This window comes from Podarcis erhardii (genome assembly GCF_964252035.2).
Source record: "Podarcis erhardii genome assembly, chromosome: 3".
Classification (NCBI taxonomy): Eukaryota; Metazoa; Chordata; class Lepidosauria; order Squamata; family Lacertidae; genus Podarcis; species Podarcis erhardii.
The window spans coordinates 6,781,899-6,802,561 of record NC_138507.1 but is presented as its reverse complement, the minus strand read 5'-3'; the positions used below and the strand labels follow the sequence as shown (position 1 = coordinate 6,802,561).

Genomic DNA, 20,663 nt, shown 5'->3' with positions numbered 1-20,663 from the left:
CAAATGTTCCTTTCCACATATTCAGACAGTGAATGAAGGGCAGGGAAGTAAAAGGCACTGATCCTGCCTCCCAATCCGGTGCTGGTGCTGACATGGGCCCCCACCCTGACCTCGGCTAGTTGAATGCAATGCAAGAACCACATGGCTGAGAACCACGCTCATGTCAAGATTCCCAGCCCTGAGGACAGGCCCTGTGCATGAACTGATACATATGCAGGGGGCATTCTTTCCTTCTGTCCAACTTATAGTGATTTGGCACAAGTTGGCAGATGCATGGAACTGGAAGCCGGTCTAGCCAGCATTATCATGCTCCCCTTGACACACTAACTGAACACATGGAAGGGGAGCATAAGAAGGTGGTGATGGTTGCCACTACAATTATTAGAACCAAATAATTGATGTTCTATTTGTGTTTATATATCCAGGGAGAAAGCAAATGCCATCAAGTGCCATTCCGTTAAAACTAACGGTATTTGGCTGCATAGATGAGCCTAGAAACAACTACAGATAGGCCAAATTGTATGTCTCTATTAAACCAGAAGCTGTTTTTGAAAGTAATAGAAACCACCATAGAAAGAAACAGAACTGGCCTCTAATTTTGTAATGGTTGCATATGATCACTGTTTTCAAACAGGTCAACAACAAAAATAACTATTTAAACATCCTCTTTCTAGCAAACTATAAAAAAATCAAAGAATCTCAAGATCACAAAGTTCACAGCAATTTTGAACATGTGTTCCCGTGACAGGTAGTAAGTCTCTCTCTCTTTTTTTTCTTCATCTTTTTCTTTCTGCCACAGTTACGAAATTATCCACTCACGTTTCACTTCACATATGTGATCTAGAGTTCACTTACTGTTAGATGCTGGAACAGCCATGCCCTCATGATATTTGTGGCTACTTTGGGAAAGATGCCACGCTTTTTATGTCGCTTTTTGTCCTTATCTGGATCATCATCATCACCTGTGCTGGGAGAAGCTACACTGTTGTCCAAGCCGTCACCTGTAAATATATAGTGAATCAAATTTTTGACTTTTGCTAACTTGCGGTATGTTGACTAAAGTCTGATTTGGGGGTAGGTATTTTACTATTAACCATACATATTAAAATATTAACATGAGCTCTAAAAATTATGTCATACTGTATTTCATGGGTGGAAATAATTATGTCAATTCAGTTCTGGTTAAAACATAGAAGAGCATCAGCCATTTGTCTCTTTAACTAGAAAATGAAGTTAAGCTTATGTTTTCCTCCCTAGAAGGATACAAATATGAAAAAAAAATGAAGGAAATTACACCCCAACAGAACTATTTAAGCCACCTTGAGTTCCAGAGAGAAAAAGGTGAGATATAAATGCAGTGAATAAATAAAACAAAAAAGAAAGAAAACTTGATTTGTGAGCAAACCAAGAACTGAATTCATAGTGTGCACCCCCAGCCAAAACAAGAGCAGCCTAATGTCAATATTACCATGTAAACTATATTCCGATCAGTCCAACTTCATTCAGATATTCTAGATGCCGCCAAAACCATTTGACTATTCAGCCCTTGGCCTTGAGAGCATGTATGTTCTTGACGTTTGCAAATACAATTCCTTTTCATCAGTTCCACATAAAAACCCAAAAAAGACCTTCCTGCGTCAGACCAAGGGCCCATCTAGTCCAACAGCCTATTATCACTGTAGCCAACCAAATGCTTATGCGAAGCCTTGCAAGCAGGACAGGAGGGCAACAATCAGCACTATCCCTATGTTTTCATTCTTCCATGCCAATGATACCTTCCGCTGAAAATGAATACGCCTTACATTAAGTATTCTGAGGGACAGTAGGATCACATGAAGCTGCTTTATACCAAATCAAACTACTCTCTGGCAGCAGCTTGGCAGGATTTCAGACAAGGCTCTTTTCCAGGACTGATCCCAGAATTTATTACATGCAAAGCATGCTCTCCATGGCTCAGCTGTGACCCCTACCAGCAAATTATGCACCACACATAAGATGTGTGGTTTTTATGCACAGTCATCTATTTATTTCCAGATCAGTATTGGTCAATATATAGAATATGGTTGCTCCATGAGGGTGTTGCTTGGGGAGCGTTTTTCAGTCCCATGGAGCCTTCAATGGGGCTCAATTTTATCCCCTATGCTATTTAACTTCTACATGAAACCACTGACTGGGATCATTTGGAGGACATTGTCAGCAATATGCTGACGACACACAGCTCTGCTTCTCCTTTACATTTGCAGGTGAGGCAGTGGATGTGCTAGGCCCATGTCTTGCCTCAGTAATGGATTGAATGGACTGGATGAGATCCAGTAATCTGAAGTTCAATCCAGATAAGACTGAAGCACTGTTATTGGGTGGTTCCCTAGGCCAGATGGGTGGGAGATTGCCTGCTCTTGATGGGGTTACACTTCCTCTGAAGGACCGGGTACATAGCTTGGGATCCTCTGCTGTCACTTGAGGCTGAGGTGTACCTTCCATCAGCTTTGGCTGGTGGCCCAGCTGTGCCCCTATCTGGATAGGGATAGCCTAACTTCTGTTGTCTATGCTCTGGTAACCCGTTATACATAGGGCTGCCTCTGAAGACGGCTTGGAAGCTTCAGCTGGTACAGAATTCAGCAGCTGGGTTGCTCACTGGGACAAGACAGTTTCAGAATATAACACCAAACGTGGCCCGATTGCACTGACTGCCAGCTAGCTTCTGGGCCCAATTCAAAGTGCTGGTTTTGACCTATAAAGCCTTAAACAGCTCAGGACCACAATACCTCAAGGACTGCCTCTCTCCATATAAACCATCCAAGACTCTGCATTCAGCATCTGTGCCTCCTCCTTGTGAGGTTATCATCGTGTGCCTCCTCCATGTGAGGTCCGGAGGGTGGCAACATGAGAACGGGTCTTTTATTTGTAATGGCTCCCTGTTTGTGGAATGCTGTCCCCAGGGAGGTTTGCCTGGCATCTTCATTATATATATTTTAGGTACCAGTCGAAAATGTTCCTCTTCAACCAGGCCTTTAGTTGATTAATATTCCACAGCTTTTTTAATGTGTTTGTGGGAGTAGGGGATGTTATTATTTGTTGTTTATGTTTTGTTCATTTACTCATGTTTTTACCTGTGAACCACCCTAAGATCTTATGATGAAGGGCGGTATATAAATTTAATTAATAAATAATTAGTAATGATATATTCCACTCTTGGTACTGAACACTGTGAAGGTGAGAATCAGCATAATAACAATTCTTATTTTTATTATTTATTAAATTTGTATACCGCCCTTCATCAGTAGATCTCAGAGTAGTGCACGGCATAAAAATATAATATCAAAATACATTATAAAAAAACAAAAAACAAAACAGTAACTCCCATTATCGCCCACTCTCTCCCACAGAAATATTGAAAAGGATATAGAATGTTATCAGCCAAAGGCCTGGTAGAAGAGGAGCTTTTTCACCTGGTGCCTGAAGGTATATAATGAAGGTACAAGACAAACTTCCCTGGGGAGAGATTCCACAAACAGGGAGCCGCTGAAGAAAAGGCCCAGACCTCTCGTGGAGGAAGCATGTGAAGAAGGGCCTCACATGAGGATTGCAGTGTCCAGGAAGGTTCACATGGAGAGAGGCGGTCTTTGAGGTATTGTGATCCTGAATCGTTTAAGGCTTTATAGGTCAAAACCAACACTTTGAATTGGGCCCGGAAACTAACTGGCAGTCAGTGAAGTTGGATCAGGACCAGTGTAATATGCTCCCAAAGGATCATTTTTTGATGTACAGCCATCAAGAGCATGCCTCAGTTTAACCATACTGAACCTGCTAATTTCTTTTTGATTGAAGTAAGGGTTTTTAACAGTATGTCAAATTACCCAGTTTCTTTATATGTGAATGTAAATTAGCGCAAACTGTTTTTGTTTGTGGTGTAGTCATTGCATGCTATTCATATTGGCACAAACACTGCAGGAAAGGACAGCAATTGAAACCTAAAAAGCAGTTTACAGATCAAGTTTGTGTAATGATTGGTTCTAGCCTTTCATCTTTTTCACATGGATAGAAAGTCATACTGGAGCTTCTACTGTCCATATTTTTATGAGCGCATAATGTTTTGATGTAATTGGGGACTATCCATCTCTATGCTCAAGGCAAAAATGATTTAAGTAAATATTGGAAAGATGCTATTTTTAAAAAGAGGCTCTTTAATCCTTTTTGAAACAATGGTCTACAACACAAACAACAGAAAAATTAAAGCATTTCTTAAAGAATATTTGTGACTGCCTTTATGGAGAGCTCCATATTTAATGAAAGGCTTGACTCAAACATTCATATTTCTAAAAACAGAGCCGTTGCAGAAAGAGTTGAGATGTCTTAGGCTGATAAAGTCTTTGAAAGCCTTTTATTCAGAGAAGCAATTCACCATATAAAATAATGATTCATAAAATAAACATGAGCAAACAACTCAACAGCATTTAACATTTCCATGGACTAATCCACTTTCGCTAGTTTGGAGAGGCAAGCACAGAGGGGGCGGCGTAGGGGAGAAATATATTAGACAGTCATTGATTAAAAGTAAAGGGCTTCTAACCTAATGACATTGTCTTTCACCAAAGCTTTTCTGCCTATTCTTCTTTTAAATAAATACATTCTATCCATTTCTGCCCCCTCCTGCAGATTATTTTAGCAAGTGCCTGGCTAGGAGAGAATTCATTGATAATTTATGGAAATATCTACTATAATCCAAGGGAGATGACTTTTTTCCAGCTTTGTGCATCAATAGATAATCAAGGCCTTAAAGCAGCCTTAGCTCCCCATTACCTCAGGCAAAAGAATTCCTGAAAGCATGCCTTCAGGGCACCTGAATTATATACTCCATTAGGAGGGGGAAAGCTTTCTGCATTCCATGTATAACACTCCCCAGAACCTTTCCTGTTTATTTCTGCTATATGAAAGCAGAAACATTAGGAACAGAATCTCCCCCTCCTCTTTTTTTTTAAAGTGAAGACTTATGTAGATACAATGGAGAAACCTTTCAAGCAAGAGCCAGATCACCTCCTTTCAATCACAGGCAGTGACCTATCCCAAATAAAAGGTTTCTGTTACATCATTAGCTCAAGCCAAAAACAGCCTTGGCTTAATGCACAGTTTGTTCTTCCTACTGTTTTTAGGCAAATACAGCTACTTTACTCCCATCTGGGAGGGAAATTACACTGCTGGGCTGTAATCTAAGACAAGGTTTTCATTGGAAGCAAATGCTTTCAATCCCATGTAAATACTTATGCGTGTTCAGAGAAGCTTAAAACAATAAACTCTAGTCCTGTCTGACAGAAGATAAGGGGAGGATAAGAGAAAGAGCAAATTAATGAAATAGAGTTCTTTAGAAGAAATTACTTTCATAGTTTTTAATACATCGTTTAACCATTTCCACTTTAAAAAACAACAACAACCTGAAACTTGATTCTTTGTCAAAGAAAAAAATCCCAGCTGAAAGTCTAAATAGCATTTCCATTCACTCTGCAATTTGATACAGTCACCTCTGTAAGGTCCCTTGAGAATGCTTTTCCTCTCCTGCTACCCCCTTCCTACATTTTTTAAAAAAAGATCACTAAACAAAACTTGAAGAACCACTGACCAGCCACATGGTAGCAGCTAAGAACCACATTTGTGAAATGTCAGCAGTGACTTCATTCTTGAAGTTGACTTCTCCTGCCGCCAATGAAGGCAAGCTGAAAAGGTGGAAATAATCATAAAAATGATGCTAGTCCATAAACAAGCTTACAGCCTCATTAGTATAGCAGTAGGCTCCACTGGGTGATTTATGCTCGTTTTGCTGATGCCATGAGGAAATGCCATAGGGCAACTTTAGCCAACTGCTAATGGTTTCTGACAGCTTCTTAGCAACTAGTGCAAGCAACGCTGTGGCGTTTGCTAGTGACAGAAACTGAAAATGTCATATTATCTGTCCATGTGTCACGAAGTCCGTGTGGCAATTAACTAGTAGGCCAGTGACTGAGGGGCCAGAGACTCTTAAAAATGGCCCTTGGCTATTCAAGGACATTGCTTGAATTTGCGTTGCACATATGCAACATTCTAATGCAGAAATCTGGCTCTCGGTGCCATCTCTGTCATGGTCACTGATGAGGCGGAGAATCAACACAATACCTTTCCCCCCCCCCTCCCTAGAAAGACGCTCTCCTTTACTTTCTTCTTTAGATACTGCACAACATTATAAATATGTCTTGATACGATTGATTGTAAAATACCTGAATCTCTGTTTTTGAACACGGAAGGGTGGGTGGGGGAGTGCTAGCTGTTTTTCTGCTCTTTCACAAATTAGTCTAAAAGGATTTGAGATCACTGAAGCAGACTCATTGCCTGTCAAATTGCTAGGAGCATAGGACTCTGCACAGCAACTAGACACTATTTAAAAAAATAAAACACACACACCACAAACCTTCTAACAAGCAAAATGAGAGTCTTGGCTCCACATTTCAGTTTCTGAGCTATCAAAACCATGCATATATGTCAAACTGTCAAACCTTTCAGTCTGGCCATTTGTCCTTTCAAATAATATTTAAGAATTATTTCTACAATGTTTTACAGGTCGTGGTCTAGTCAAAGATATTTTGTACTACAGTTCACCCATACAAGATTTCTTGTGAATCCTGGCCAATCCCCATAGAGCACTGCAGGTGACGTGTGGCAACTCTCAAGATTGTCAGCCAGCTCAGATTTCAAACATGCTCACCTCAAACATCCCAGTTGCCTATTTAAGCACACCCAGGCATTTAGGCTGTGCTATCTTGTTCCTTTCAAGGAAGGATAAAGCAGCATTTATCGTATTCAGGTCATTCAATGAGTCAGGCTGGCCATGTCAGCAGGGGTTCCTCTCATTCAGGTCAAATCTCCACCCCTTCTCTTCCTACAACTTCCCCTCCACCTCCCCCTGATCACCCCTTTTCTAACCCTCAGCCCTCCCCCCAAAATTACATGCACAGCATCAGTAAAAGACTGAAAAGTTCACTAGAATTCTACTCCTCCACAAAAGCACATTTTATGTTTATCAGTCATGTTCATTTGTTAACAAAATGGTTTGAGAGAGCAACTGCACCCATGTCCTGAAATAGTTAATACAAAGGCAATTTTCGCAGATGACATTTTAAAATAGGTTTTTGCATTTCCCATGCCTGAAATACACACATTTGTATAGGTTCTCTATTCTTATCAAACAATGTTAAAATAATTGCATGAACGACTGATCTCACAGACCTCTCCAGTTTTACCAGTGACTGCATTCAGAAAGCTAGCATATAAAGGAAATAATCCTACACACAAGGAAGCCTATCATCAGCATGAAAAGAAAAAGTAACTCAACGTAAGAGAAACCACATAGCATTGTCAACATAGTGTGATACACCCACAGACAAATGAGTAGGACCAAATCCAGGATATTTATGCAATCCACTCTGTGTGAGACAGGAGGTGGTGAAATATGAAAGGGTCAGGATGCTAGCTCCATTAAGGCACTGCACAGCAAGCAATGTTCTAACAGAAGAGGAATGTTCCAAAGGCACGTACGTCCCCCTACCAATTGTGCACTGCTTAGGAAGGATAAGCCAACATAAAATTGGGGGCCATGAGGAAAAATGTTTACCACATGTATATATCTCCTTTAAAAACCTTCACTTTCCCAGTGCTACATTCAAGCCACAAACATCCTCTCATGGAGCTAGCTGCCACCAATTTGTTCCCTGCTAAAACACATGCACAGGGGTTTCCCCCACCCCCAAAGGCTGCAACCAGACTTGCTCCCATTTGAAAGATGTGCTGTTCAAGTGGATTATGTGAGATAAATTAGATTAAAGTTGCTGGAGAAAATTCAGCTTTACCACAGGCCTGAAAATGACAAAGCACTGGAATTTACAGAGCCAAGGACCACAAGACACAGAAGGCCACATTCCAGGCTTCAGCTTGTAATGATCCATTTTTAGATAAGAATCTCTATCCACCACTTTAAGCAGTTTGTGGAGAGTATGTGGGGGAAACGGACCAAACAGCATTAGCAAAATACCTACAGAAACTTTTAAAATGCACCCTGGACTGCAATGCTCCATTGTCATGAGAGCTTGCCAAAGCCCTTTAAGCTCACTTCCCCCCTCCTCCCCCTCTTCTTCTCCCAATTTTTCACACTAAAGGTCATTTTAGCCCCTTAGAAGAAGACATTTCGGTAGCACATTCTTTGCTCAAGAATCTAATACAATAAAAGTATCTGCTCTGGCCAGAGACTATTGGATTTTAGATTAGAGTGTTGTGCTCAGTTCCAGTGAAACAATAAAAACCACATACAGCTTCGGTTTATGGTCCTTTAAGGTAATGTGTGTTTCTCCCCCCCCCCATTTATTTCTTTTATATTCAATAAACAGAGAGGGTTTTAAAATGTATGGCTACGTTTCCTCTATGGCATGCTTTTTTAAATAAAAAAGAAATAAATTTGATGTTTTCTACTAAGTAGACAACCTTTTTGACTCAAAAGTTTTGATTATTCAGGAGTACTTTTTAAAAAGGCGATTAGACCACTTAAGTACAGACAGGTCAATGCAAGTTTGGCATTTAATTAACATTTGCACCTTTAAATTATCTGCCCTTGAGCCCAGCTCTATGTGTGTCTCTTTTCTCCTCCTTCTTTGCATACTAAAAAAGCCTCAGATTCTTTCTGGCAACCATTCTTGATTCTAGAGGCTGGTTTCACTCACTGTAAACTAATGATTACATGATCAAAGTAAGCTCATGAGAAACTAATTGCTGAAATTTATATCTGGGGAAAAATTTAGGACTGACATCTAATATTGTACATATACATTTGTTGTCCCTATTAGAATGTAGACAGCAGGTTACATTTTGCATTCACACTGTTCATTATTCAACAATTCTATAAACTGATGAAGAACCATCACATGATAAAACAGTAGCACATAAAAAGCAGCATGATGAACTGGGAGGAAACTAGTAAACTCTTGCATGTCTCACTAAACTGAAGGCAGGTGTTGTTTTTAATGCACACAAAAGTCCAAATTTCATTTGAATTCTTGGATTTGAAATGACCACCAGGAGAAAGCATTTGGGAATGCTGGTTTGTAACCAAAGATGCCACCATACAAGCAGTGCTAACCTCCTGTGTGCCACCTCATGCGCATCTTGCTTCCCTCTTTTCTACGAACTGACTCCAAAGGATCAGTGGACCCTCCAGTGGGGGGGGGGTGCAGTAGACACTTTCAGTAATGCCCTATGGCCAGAAAATTATTTTTCGCAATTATCAGTCATATATTGAATTTTGTAGATGCATCTTGTGATAATAGGACATGTGCATTATACCTGCCCTTTAGAATGGCTTGCATTCTGATATATCATACTGAAGCTCTTACTCAACCATCTGCATTCAAGTGCTGTTGTACAGTTGTATACTACAGCAACCTAAGAAACATCTGTGCAATGCTTGATTTCCTATCACTTGCTAGTCAACACTTGATGACTAGAAGCTAAATGTGTAAACCAGCTGAATATTTGAACCAACTCCATTGAAAAAGCCTTGTGTTTGAGGTGATATGTAATGTTCTTTCTGTGCATTCACCTGGTCTACTTTGAATAAAACTTCATTGAACACCACCCCATAATATTTTAAAACAATTAATTTAATGAGAAACAAACAAGTTTTTACTTCTGCTAAGAGAACCTTATAAATAAATGCACTGCAATACTTTATAAAAGACTGATATGTGCAACTTTAATCAAACACTAAAGGGGAGAGTATCTCTGCTTTCTAATATGGAATCTTACACAACACATGCTAAATAAAGTGGATTTAAAAGCAGTACTATAAGACAAATAAAAGTGCTTTCAACATGTAGTCTGATTCTTAGAACAAGACAAAGAATAGAAGAATGCCCGATAGGAACAATGGAACTTGTTCAGAATGCAGTTTTGTTAGAGATAACACAAGTAACAATGAGCCAAAAAGCACAAATAGGACAAATTCATTAGGTACCGCTTATACTGAAATTGAATTGTGGTTTGGATACAGAGTAAAGAATCATAGAACCGTGGAGTTGGAAAAGACCACGAGCATCTCAAGTATTTATAAAGACAATTTACTGACCTCATAATTTGAATACATGATTCATTTCAAAAGAGAAGAGTAAGAAGCTGCTGTGGCCATGTAAAATGTTAAGTTACCAACTTTTTAAAAACAAAAGTGTGCATGATCCTGTGCTTTTAACAGCAGCAGAACACACAGAAATTCAGCAGGACAACTTTTTCCACTGCTATTAAAAACAAAAAGTAAAAAAGGAACAGACCCTAAACATTTTCCTCCAAAACATAGCTCTTCCAAATGGTTTATGTGCGTAAAAAGCATTGAGTAAGGACAAATTCAGCAATGTAACTTTGCGCTTAAACTATCCCACAACACAACACAAAACTATCTAGGCATCCAGTCACAATTCACTTGTAGCCTACAATTGAGGAAAGAGCCACTGTACAAAACTATTCATTTTGCACATGCAGGTACTCATGGCAAAGCACTTCAAGGGCATGCCACAGAGGCAAAACAGTATTCCGTGGTCGCCCATAAAGCTCAACCCTTCCACAGGGCCAAATGTGTCCAATTTTTTTCTGCCAAGAGAGAACGAAGGCAAAGAATACTGCTGACAACATGTACTGATTTGGTGAGACTTAACAACATGAGACCTGCAACACAGGTGCTCGAGACACTCCCTCCTTTTCTCTCACAGGCCTGGACAAGGAAAATTATCCATACCTGGGAAAGGGGTGGGAAGAGGGGCCTACTTTCTACCAGCGAGGATACAGTCACATGGTTCAGCCTGGAGTTTTGCTTTAGGGGCATGATAACATCTCAACAACCTCATTTTCTTTCACTCACTCGAAGTTTACAGTCCCAAGTAGCCTATCAGTGATATGTAGTTAGTTATCAAAACCAAAGAAGCTGAAGGAAACAGGATGGTAACTTACCCTGCTTCAAAAGTACGCGGATTGTTACAACGAGAAATGAGTTTAAAAACGCATGCAGTTTTTCTTTTCTTAAGAAGTGCAGTGCCAGCTCTTGAAGCTGTTGCTACACTTTTCACATCACCAGCAAACCAATGCTATGTTCCCTTTGCTCTAGGCAACACCATTGTCTTCCCCTGCAAATAATGCACACCATGTATAGAAGCTTCCCCTCAGCATAGACATTTGCAAAGGACGCCTTACCTGTGTAAAATTGCTTCTTGGCAATATCTGTCACAAACTGATACAATCTGATACAAACTGATACAAACAAGACATTGTCTCATCCACCTGAACACAAATGAAACTTAACTTCAGACTCTTACAATGTTTTTAGATGTGTATGTATACACACACACACACACACACACACACACACACCTATAAGTTTATTAATCTACATCAACTCTGTAAATGTACCATTTGATAGATTTTTTAAACACCTGTTTTATGTATGTGAGTAGATTGTTTCTTTGGTTAACTAGAGCATCGTGTGAGTTAACAGAATCAAACGATTCAGAGGGGCCAAACTATCTCCTGATCCGGAGTTAGATTTTAATGTAATTAAAATTTGAATAATATTTAAAAGCATGGGACTAAAACACAGAGTAAGTATGAAATAAGACTATAGATTGCATTAGTTATTTCATACCATATTTCTTTTCTGTTAATCAATTAATTAAAATATTTATACCCCATCTTTCCAAGGGAAATACTCAAGGGGACTTAATGCATAAATTAATAAAAATGAAAATAAAATAAAACAAGTAGGAAATAACGTAAATAAATAGATGCAGCGGTGGGAGAAGCAGTAGAAAATAATTCCACAGTCCACATTAGAGAAACCCAAAGGCTTCCTGAGGAAGTCTTTGCTGCAAACCAGAACAGTGACAAAGACAGATAGAATCCCTTTAGGGAGGCAATTCCACAACCTAGGTGCTGCAGTCAAGATGTGCTGATTCAGCCCCACCTGCCATACTCCAAATGATGAACAGGGACCCTGTTGTTGAACCGAGTACTCCAGTAGGTATCAGAAAAACTCACATCAGATAATAATCTAGCCAATGCATTTTAAACTCGGTCTACTGTGAGGATGGATTTATGCCTGTACAGGTGTTCCAATACATTTAGTATCACATCTAAAAATGACTTATGTGCTAGATCCATAAAGCACATAGTGTTAACTACACTGGTAGTGCGTTACAAGAGTCACAATGTTCTGGCTTGCTAACACTCAACATGTATAGAGAGCATAAAAAGTAAGAATCTTGTAAATGAGACATCAACCACCTGCACATAGAAGTGTTTTTCATGTGACAATCTCATGCTTAGACATCCAGTAGCCCTTTCAAGGAGATAAATCCTCCAGTAATTCATCTGAACTGGGTTCATCAGGGTTTAGCCTTGGAGCCAATGTTCAGCTCCAGCAACAAGTCTGGGAATGCAAAGGTAATTGTAATGAAAACAACACATCTGCAGAATGTGTTTCTTCACCACTGAGCAGCAGCAACCAGTCTGCAGACATCTGTGATTATAGCCTTAATTGGGTATTATACCCTCATGTCCCTGCCAGCCAAAGCCCCTTTCCATCCACACTTTTGGGGGTGCCTGAAGAAGGAAGCATGCTACCCTGCTATATGTATAGGCTTCACCCCCTATGTACAACCATGAGTTATTTGGGTTCTGTATCACAGGGAAAACCTACAACCCGCCATATGGACCTCTCCTCTATGCATGGATGGCAGAGATCAGGATGGGAAGAACAGACCTGGGTCGGGTCTCTTCTTGCGCATTGTCATTTGGATGAGCAAACAGCACCCAAGCAGGGATCAAGTGTTAAGGGCCCAAACAGGGGTCAAGTTTCAACCCAGCACCCTGTCCCCAAGTTCATTGCAAAGATCTCAGCTATGCTCTCTTCTGTCGCACCGTGGCTGGAAGCGCCTGCCTGCTCTAAAGCTAAGCATGACATGTTATCTCCACTCGCCACTTTCTTCTCCCAAGTCTCCTGGCCTGTACATAGGATCTGGAGATTGTGGCATGTCCCTCTGGATTTCTGTTTTTAATTTTGTGCACGAAGCTTTCACTGTTGAAGAAAACCAAGGCACCTCTGCTGCCACGCACACCACCTTGCCTCTGTGACTGAAGGGACCTGGGGCCACATAATGTCAGTGCGCCAGCCCCAAAGCATGATTACACCACACACGCATGCCACCGCAGATGTTGGGGGGCTGGCCCTCTGATTTAGAATGGGGGGGCTTGGCACCCATGCCCCTCCCAAACGTGGCACCTATGTCTGCTGCTGAACTTACGCTTCCCCTACCCCACCGACTCAGTCCAAGAACTTCTTCCCATCTTGCACATTATTAGAGCTGATGATAGTTGAGTGGACAAGGGGATGGCTTTATGAGTTCTGTGAAGTTGCAACAAAACTTGAATAGTTTCAAGAAAGTTTATTTGTTTGTAAACAAACAATCTACAGAACAGAGAATATTAAAAAAACAGCATTATCCCATGAGACCATAAAACTGCTGATGGAGTGAACTCTAAACATATGTTCAGTGAATCAGATATCCAAAAATCCCCTTCTCTTTCTGCAGGTTTCAGCCAAGTCCCTCTGAATCAATGGAAGACAATGTTTGTGGAGGGCCTATCACACAGCATACAATGCCAGAAATCTTTAGTTGTTAGAAGTGCATTCGTTGTTTATCCAGATTTTCTGGATGACATCTAAAATACCTTTTAGATTAATCTACGTACATGAGGCTACATGGAAGCAGACAGCAGATTAGAATGTGATAAAAAAAAAACCCAACAACAGATAAGAAAAACAAATAGATGATGGGAATATAAATAGCTGGTCTCTAGGCTCCCATCTTTAAAATTATGTAAACAGGGTATGGGGGAAATGAATATATTAAAACACACTTAACATTAAAATAAACTGAATTGCAATTAAGAATCGGAAGCTTAAAGTATGCCTGAACAAGAAGAAAAGCAGGAAGCAGAGAACCACTGGCTCAAAAGAACAAGTTTTAACACATTCTCTGCTGTGCATGTTGTTTGTTTTTCTAATCTTAGAAAATTAGGTGTGCAAGTCAAATCTGCCCCCAGGCAGCTTTAACTCCAGCAACCTGCCCTCATTCTGCAGAACACCCTGGGTCTTGCTGACCTTGCCAGTAACACAGAGGTCATATTTTCACATGGATGAACTGATCTTGAACAATTTCTCCAATGTATTAAGTACAAAACAGGCTTTTCTTCAACATCAAGCATGCATGACTTACCCTTGCACCTCTCCCCAACATAACACACGTTTTGGGAGGTAAGGGGTCAAGGACCCCCGCACACTACCTACTAGCACCGAGGTACACATGTGTCCTCTTTTGCCGTTTACCAGGATACGGATACAGAATGAGGTTGTTCTACATTCACTTTTATTTGTTTTTATTAGGCGTCACCTTCAACAAGCCAGGGTCAAAGTGTCATGTAAAGGTTGTTTGTTTCTATTTGCAGTAATTGATATGAGAAACTTGTGGCTGTGATAAATTATGTTTCATAGCACGATAGGAAAGAAAAGCCACTGGGGTGACACAGTATTTAGTTGTTCCCATTTTCAGCCAAAAAAAATTAAGAAGGGGTAAATTCCAGGCCAGTTCCCACTTTCTCATGAATTTCACAGAGAAGAACCATCACAATTTCTTCTTTTAGTATGTATAAAGACACCATTTTTATTTATTCATTTTGTAACCTACTCTCCATTGTTTGTACAATCCCAAAGTGAGAAACATAAGAATACAACAAGCTATATTTCATCTAAACAGAACTTAATGTAAGAAAATACAATATACTAACATCATAACTACATGTTGAACAAGGGGCAGCACTGTAGTTAAATGCTTGTGAGAATAGCTATGTTTTTACTATTGCAAAGTTAATCTGGAAGCTTCTGAAAACAACAGAAGAAACCGAGTATGCTCAGAATAGCTAGGCTATTCTGTTCGACAGTGGAATTTGCTGCCAAGGAGTGTGGTGGAGTCTCCTTCTTTGGAGGTCTTTAAGCAGAGGCTTGACAACCATATGTCAGGATTGTTCTGATGGTGTTTCCTGCTTGGCAGGGGGTTGGACTCGATGGCCCTTGTGGTCTCTTCCAACTCTATGATTCTATTCTATTCTATTCTATTCTATTCTATTCTATTCTAACCTTGTATTTATTGAGTGGGGCAGCATTTAGATTTGTTTAACCTATTGCTAATGTTCCCTCAAGATAATTTTATGGGTTGGATATCTTGTCATCTGAGCCCAAGCAGAATTGCTCTGCACTAGGGAAGGAACTTCAAGTGCCCGCTCCAACCCAAATGGCATATTGTGGATAACAAATAAACTATATTTTGTTGTTGTTCTTACCAGCAAATTCACTGGTTCAGATTCATATTTTACTACACCTGTATTACAGTCACCAGTGAAAAATTGTCATGAAGTCCAATCCTCATTGCCAGAGCAAAATATAGGCGTTTAGGTGATGTGAGGTTACTCTAATCCTGCCATTACAACACATACCAGTATCAGTTGGCCAGACCGGAATTATTTCTACTACAAATTGTTGTTGCTGTTCCTATACCACCCTTCATTTGAAGAACACAGGGTGGTTTACAATATAAAAACACAACAATACACAACATAATAACAAACAACAACACACACACACCCCAGTTTTAAAGGCCATAGTATTCATTATTTCTGTCTGACCTTCTTGTGCCCTTGCGCTATTCAGGGCACCTTACAACAATTTACAATCCACAATCCATTAAAAAAGTAACAATTGCAGAGGAAGAATGTCTTCACCAGCCAGCAAAAGACAGAGTGAAGTCTATCCACATTTCATGGGGCATTCCATTGTGCTAGTTTAGCCGCCGAGAAGGCCCCGTTATTTACAGAAGGGCCTCTGCTTCTGATTTGGGGACATAAGCAGGATGGTAGTGGAGGAGGTATGGCCTCAGGTATCCTGGGTTCAAACCATTTAGGGCTTTAAAAGCAACCACCAACACATTGCGTTGTGCCTCAGTGCAGGCAGTACATGAAAGGTATAACATGGGTTTAATATAGGTGCGCACACATATACACACACTTGATGCATTGCAGACCTGCAGCTTCTGAAGGCTCTTTTAGGCAGAGCACTAGATGAACCCTTTGGTACTTCAAAACTGATTTTTCAAGGGGAGTGCAACCCCATTAAAAATAGGTTGAATCCCTATTCCAGGAGCACATCTGTCCTAAGTCTCAGTTTCTTAATCCTCATGCAGCCCATTACCAAGCAACCATGCTGCAGCATTCTGCAGGTTCCAGGTCAAGCACAATGGATGCCCCACGAAGAACGCATTGCAGCAATCCAGTACTGAAGCCACCAGTACTGGACTACTGGTCACACTGGTCCAAGAATGGCCACAGTCATTTTGGTGCTTCTATATGATGACATGATGCTATATAGCCAATCAGATCTAACTATGTGATGATATTACTGAGGAAAAATAAAGCCCTCTCACAGAATGGAGAGAGAGAAGAAAGGAAGCATATTCCCGTTGCCTGTGCACATAGATCATACTCCCTTACCATGCAATGCTGATGGTTTCATTGTTTATTAAAACTGCATGGTAATTTTCACCCGAGTCTAGTTCTATTTAAAGGGTTATTTGAAGACAGAATGGAAATGGGAATCTGCAGCCTGGTTGCTTTGGTAACCAGGATCCATTCCTTCTTCTCTGGACACCTACTGCTTTATAGTCTTGCAAACTTCTTCCCAAAAAAGGTGTGGAAATGTTCGTGAGGCATGCCTTCCCACTGTGGTTCAGCAGTAGTAATACTGTGTCCCAGGCAGTCCCAAGGGACTGGAGCTTCCTCACGTTATTGAGGCGATGCAAAAACTTCTGTATGCTAACAAGGCAACAGAGGAATGGAATTTCCATATACAGTGGTACCTTGGTTTAAGAACAGCCCTGTTTACGAACAATTCGGTATACGAATTCTGCAAAACCGGAAGTAGTATTCCAGTTAGCAAACTTGACCTCGGTTTATGAACGGAAGCCGAACGGTGGAAGGGCACCGACAGAGGGAGGCCTCATTAGGGAAAGCGCACCTCGGTTTAAGAACGGCTTTGGTTTAAGAACGGACTTCCGGAATGGATTAAGTTTGTAAACCAAGATACCACTGTAATAATTAATGCAAAAGGCATAGGAACCATAGGAACTGGGCCTCAACCCTTAAACCACCTTCATCAGTGAGCATTACTGCCTAAACAAGGAAGAATCTATAGAGCTAATCTATGGAGCTCATTATGAAAGGGGGGGGCAGCTTCATTACACTATGTAACAGCTTTTGCAAAGTACAAAATAGGCAAATTTTGTCCTACTGCTCAATATAAATGAATTACAAATATGTGGAATGCAGATGCCAGGGCAATTTCCTCATATGCAAATTTAAATAAGGAAGAGGGGAAATGCCTAATTTTTTATTGCTATAAAATTACAATCCATTTCCAGGTTATTTATAATAGGTTTCAGATTTTGGGGACAGGAACCAATTTCCCTGCTATTCTAGTGTTCTGAAAGGTTCAGCCTAGTTTCTAGGAGGGGACAACACCAGTATCATTCCTGCCATATGACCATAGGCTTCTGAGCAGCACTGGAAAGAGCATGGGACAATGGCCTCCACATCAAGAAAAGTAACATGATAAAGGACCTCTCAACATGACAGCATAGGGTAGATTGGTATGTGGCTAATCATGAGATGATTAATTCAAATCAGATGGGCACTGCAATAAGAGGATGGCTTATCTATTTCCTCTTCGAGGTGTAAGAGGGCTAAAAGCATCATCATCCTGGAGGGAAAGGTTGTGAGGGAACTCTTGAGGATGGGCCATAGCTCCATGGTACAACATCTGCTCTGCATGTATAAGGTGGTATACAGTGGTACCTCGCAAGACGAATGCCTCGTAAGACGAAAAACTCACAAAACGAAAGAGTTTTTCGTTTTTTGAGTTGCTTCGCAAGACGGATTTCCCTATGGGCTTGCTTCGCAAGACGAAAACGTCTTGCAAGTTTGTTTCCTTTGTCTTGCAAGTTTGTTTCCTTTTTCTTAAAACCGTGCATTCACTTCAAGGAGCAACTCATAGCACGCGGTGTGGTAGCCTTTTTTGAGGGTTTTGAAGACTTTGGTATTTTTGAAGCTTTTCCAAAGTCCGTGCTTCGCAAGACGAAAAAATCGCAAGACAAAAAACTCACAGAACGAATTAATTTCGCCTTGCGAGGCACCACTGTACAAATTTTGATAATGATGATGATAATGAAAATAGCCTCAGTTTCCAACCCTGGCATCTCCTGGTAGAGCTGGGAATGTCCCCTTTCTGAAATCCTGGAGATCTGCTGCAAGTCAGTGTAGGTAATACTGAGCTAGCTGAACCAATCAATGGTCTGACCATGTGCCTAGGGTCATTCATAAACTTAAAATACCATGTTGAAGAGGAACCCAGAAAACAAGACTCTAGACTTCAGAAAAACAACTAGACCTCTGCCCAGGAAATCTAAACACAGAACATTGTGAGAGGGACATTCTGCATCAGAGCCATGCTAGCATCCTAACACAATTATTAGCCCTGAAGGACTATCAAGTTCAAAGATAGGGACAGAACACTGCCTCAAATTTCATAAATGTAGATGCAGATATACAAAACTGCAAACATTTCTAAGTATTATGCACATTCACAGTTTCTCAAAGGGGCATTGTTAAAGTAAAAAGTTTAATGTGCATGAAATGTCATTTTTGTATGCACCAGTTAAAACTTATGTAAAGGTCTGCATTTCCAAAGCAGAGAAGTTTATATTAAGCGAGAGGTTCCACTCTAGGTGAAAGCAGAAGGCTAGTGTTTTTCTCAGAGCAAGAGAGCAACCTTGAGAAGTCAGTGATGGTTAACGGTAGCAGATGAAGTTACCAGTAAGTTTCGCAATGATGAACAAGTTTAGTTTCTCTCTCTGGGACCAAAGAGAGGAAAGTTTACTAAACTGCATAAAGGCCTGAACCACATTGCCTGCTAGTTAAGTGCAATGTGTTATTTTGGATTTTGTTCTTTATGTAACTAGCATTTAAAACTGTTCTGCACTAAAGCTTTGAAATTCAGTCATGGGGTGGAAAGCTCATTTATTTCTACAGAAGGTCCAGATCAGGGATTATGCTGAACAACTCTAACAGACAGATCTTGAATTTAAATACTCATGAATATATAATATGGTGATAGTTTGTTAACGGGATGATGGGGGAGAAAGGGTCACTTTTCATTTTAAGTCAGAAATCAAAATACAATTACTTCATCTCAGCAGTAGAACAATATTAATAAGCCCCAGCCTCTCAACATCTAGTCTTTTCAGAGAGTTAAAAAGTCATGAAGTCCTATGTTCCTGTTACCTAATTTTCAACATCTATAACTACAAAAGGAAAAGAGAGAACCAGAAGTGTCCTTAAATATAACTGAACATAAACCCAGGTTTATTTCAGAGTGGAAGCAACTGTAATTATTATTTTACATTTAATGAAGGTTTTTAAAAGAGTGAGCATTTGATAGGTCACACAATGAAGCAGCACTTTTAAGTTTCTTTGAAATGAATGGGTCCTAAAAAGAAGTTAGCTTTGGCTTGACCATGCCAAGCAAAAAAGAAGAAGAAGAAAAGAGTTGACAGGCTAAATTTAAAGAAAAGTGGTTTAGCAAAAGCACGTTGTGGGTGAAGTAATGTTATTTTTTTTATTTTTAAATGTATTGCCCACCCTTCACTAGCAGGTCCTAGGGTGGTTTACTATTTTAAATTCAGAATTAAAAACCGGTTAAAACAAATTACAGTCACAGGAATAGGGTGGGTCCTGAAAACACAAATCTCAGGTGTTAACAGATTTTACACCAGCCTCTCCAGGTCTCTTCACGGTACTATTAGTACACTAGTATATTTTCATCCTTTAAGAATATTTGTTAATTAAAATCCTTTTGTGAGACAGTCAACTGACGTGACCAAGGTTTTATATCTAATCAACAGTAGAACTGGAAATGTTTTTTTTTTACTCTCACCCATTTTAGAGCATTCTTGCTAATCAACATGAGAAAAATAGCATTGCATTAAATATTTATATTACTTATAATATAGTGCATTATTTATGTACAAGCAGCATGTGTCTATGTGTATGGCTGTGCACTTAAGTAAACCTGTAACTCACATACAATGAGACACTGTACATTGAAAACATGCATTTACAAGACTTCACTCACAAAAACATCAGAATCATAAAAGAACAAAACCAGACTTATATTTTACTTCCAACTTAAACAGTGCCTGAGCTTGAATAAATGAAAGCTAGTCAACTTGAGAATAAGAAAGCGTTCCCCCATACAAAGCAAGGGAATAATTTTATTTTTCTTTAACTTTTAAAAATAACTTCTTGGTAGATAACCAGGGGTTGGTGTTGGGAAGTGGGTGCTAAACTAAATTTAGCATCCAGAAAGAGGAAACTTTTAACATGGAAAGTTGAGGTTTAGGCTTTCTGTGGCAAGCAGTGACCTGGAGAGATAAAACTGTAATAGAAGTTGT

The 20,663-nt window shown here is 40.0% G+C and overlaps 1 protein-coding gene across 4 annotated transcripts in view; it reads right to left on the bottom strand.

The window, feature by feature from the left end:
- The window catches only part of LOC309338386 (homeobox protein Meis1), a 152,136-nt gene that overhangs the window by 74,212 nt on the left and 57,261 nt on the right, over positions 1-20,663 (bottom strand). For all 4 annotated transcript variants that reach the window (XM_081855625.1, XM_081855627.1, XM_081855626.1 and 1 more), the window contains one exon: positions 856-1,001. In XM_081855625.1, the coding sequence (XP_081711751.1) occupies positions 856-1,001 (146 nt within the window). The remainder of the gene's footprint in view (positions 1-855; positions 1,002-20,663) is intronic.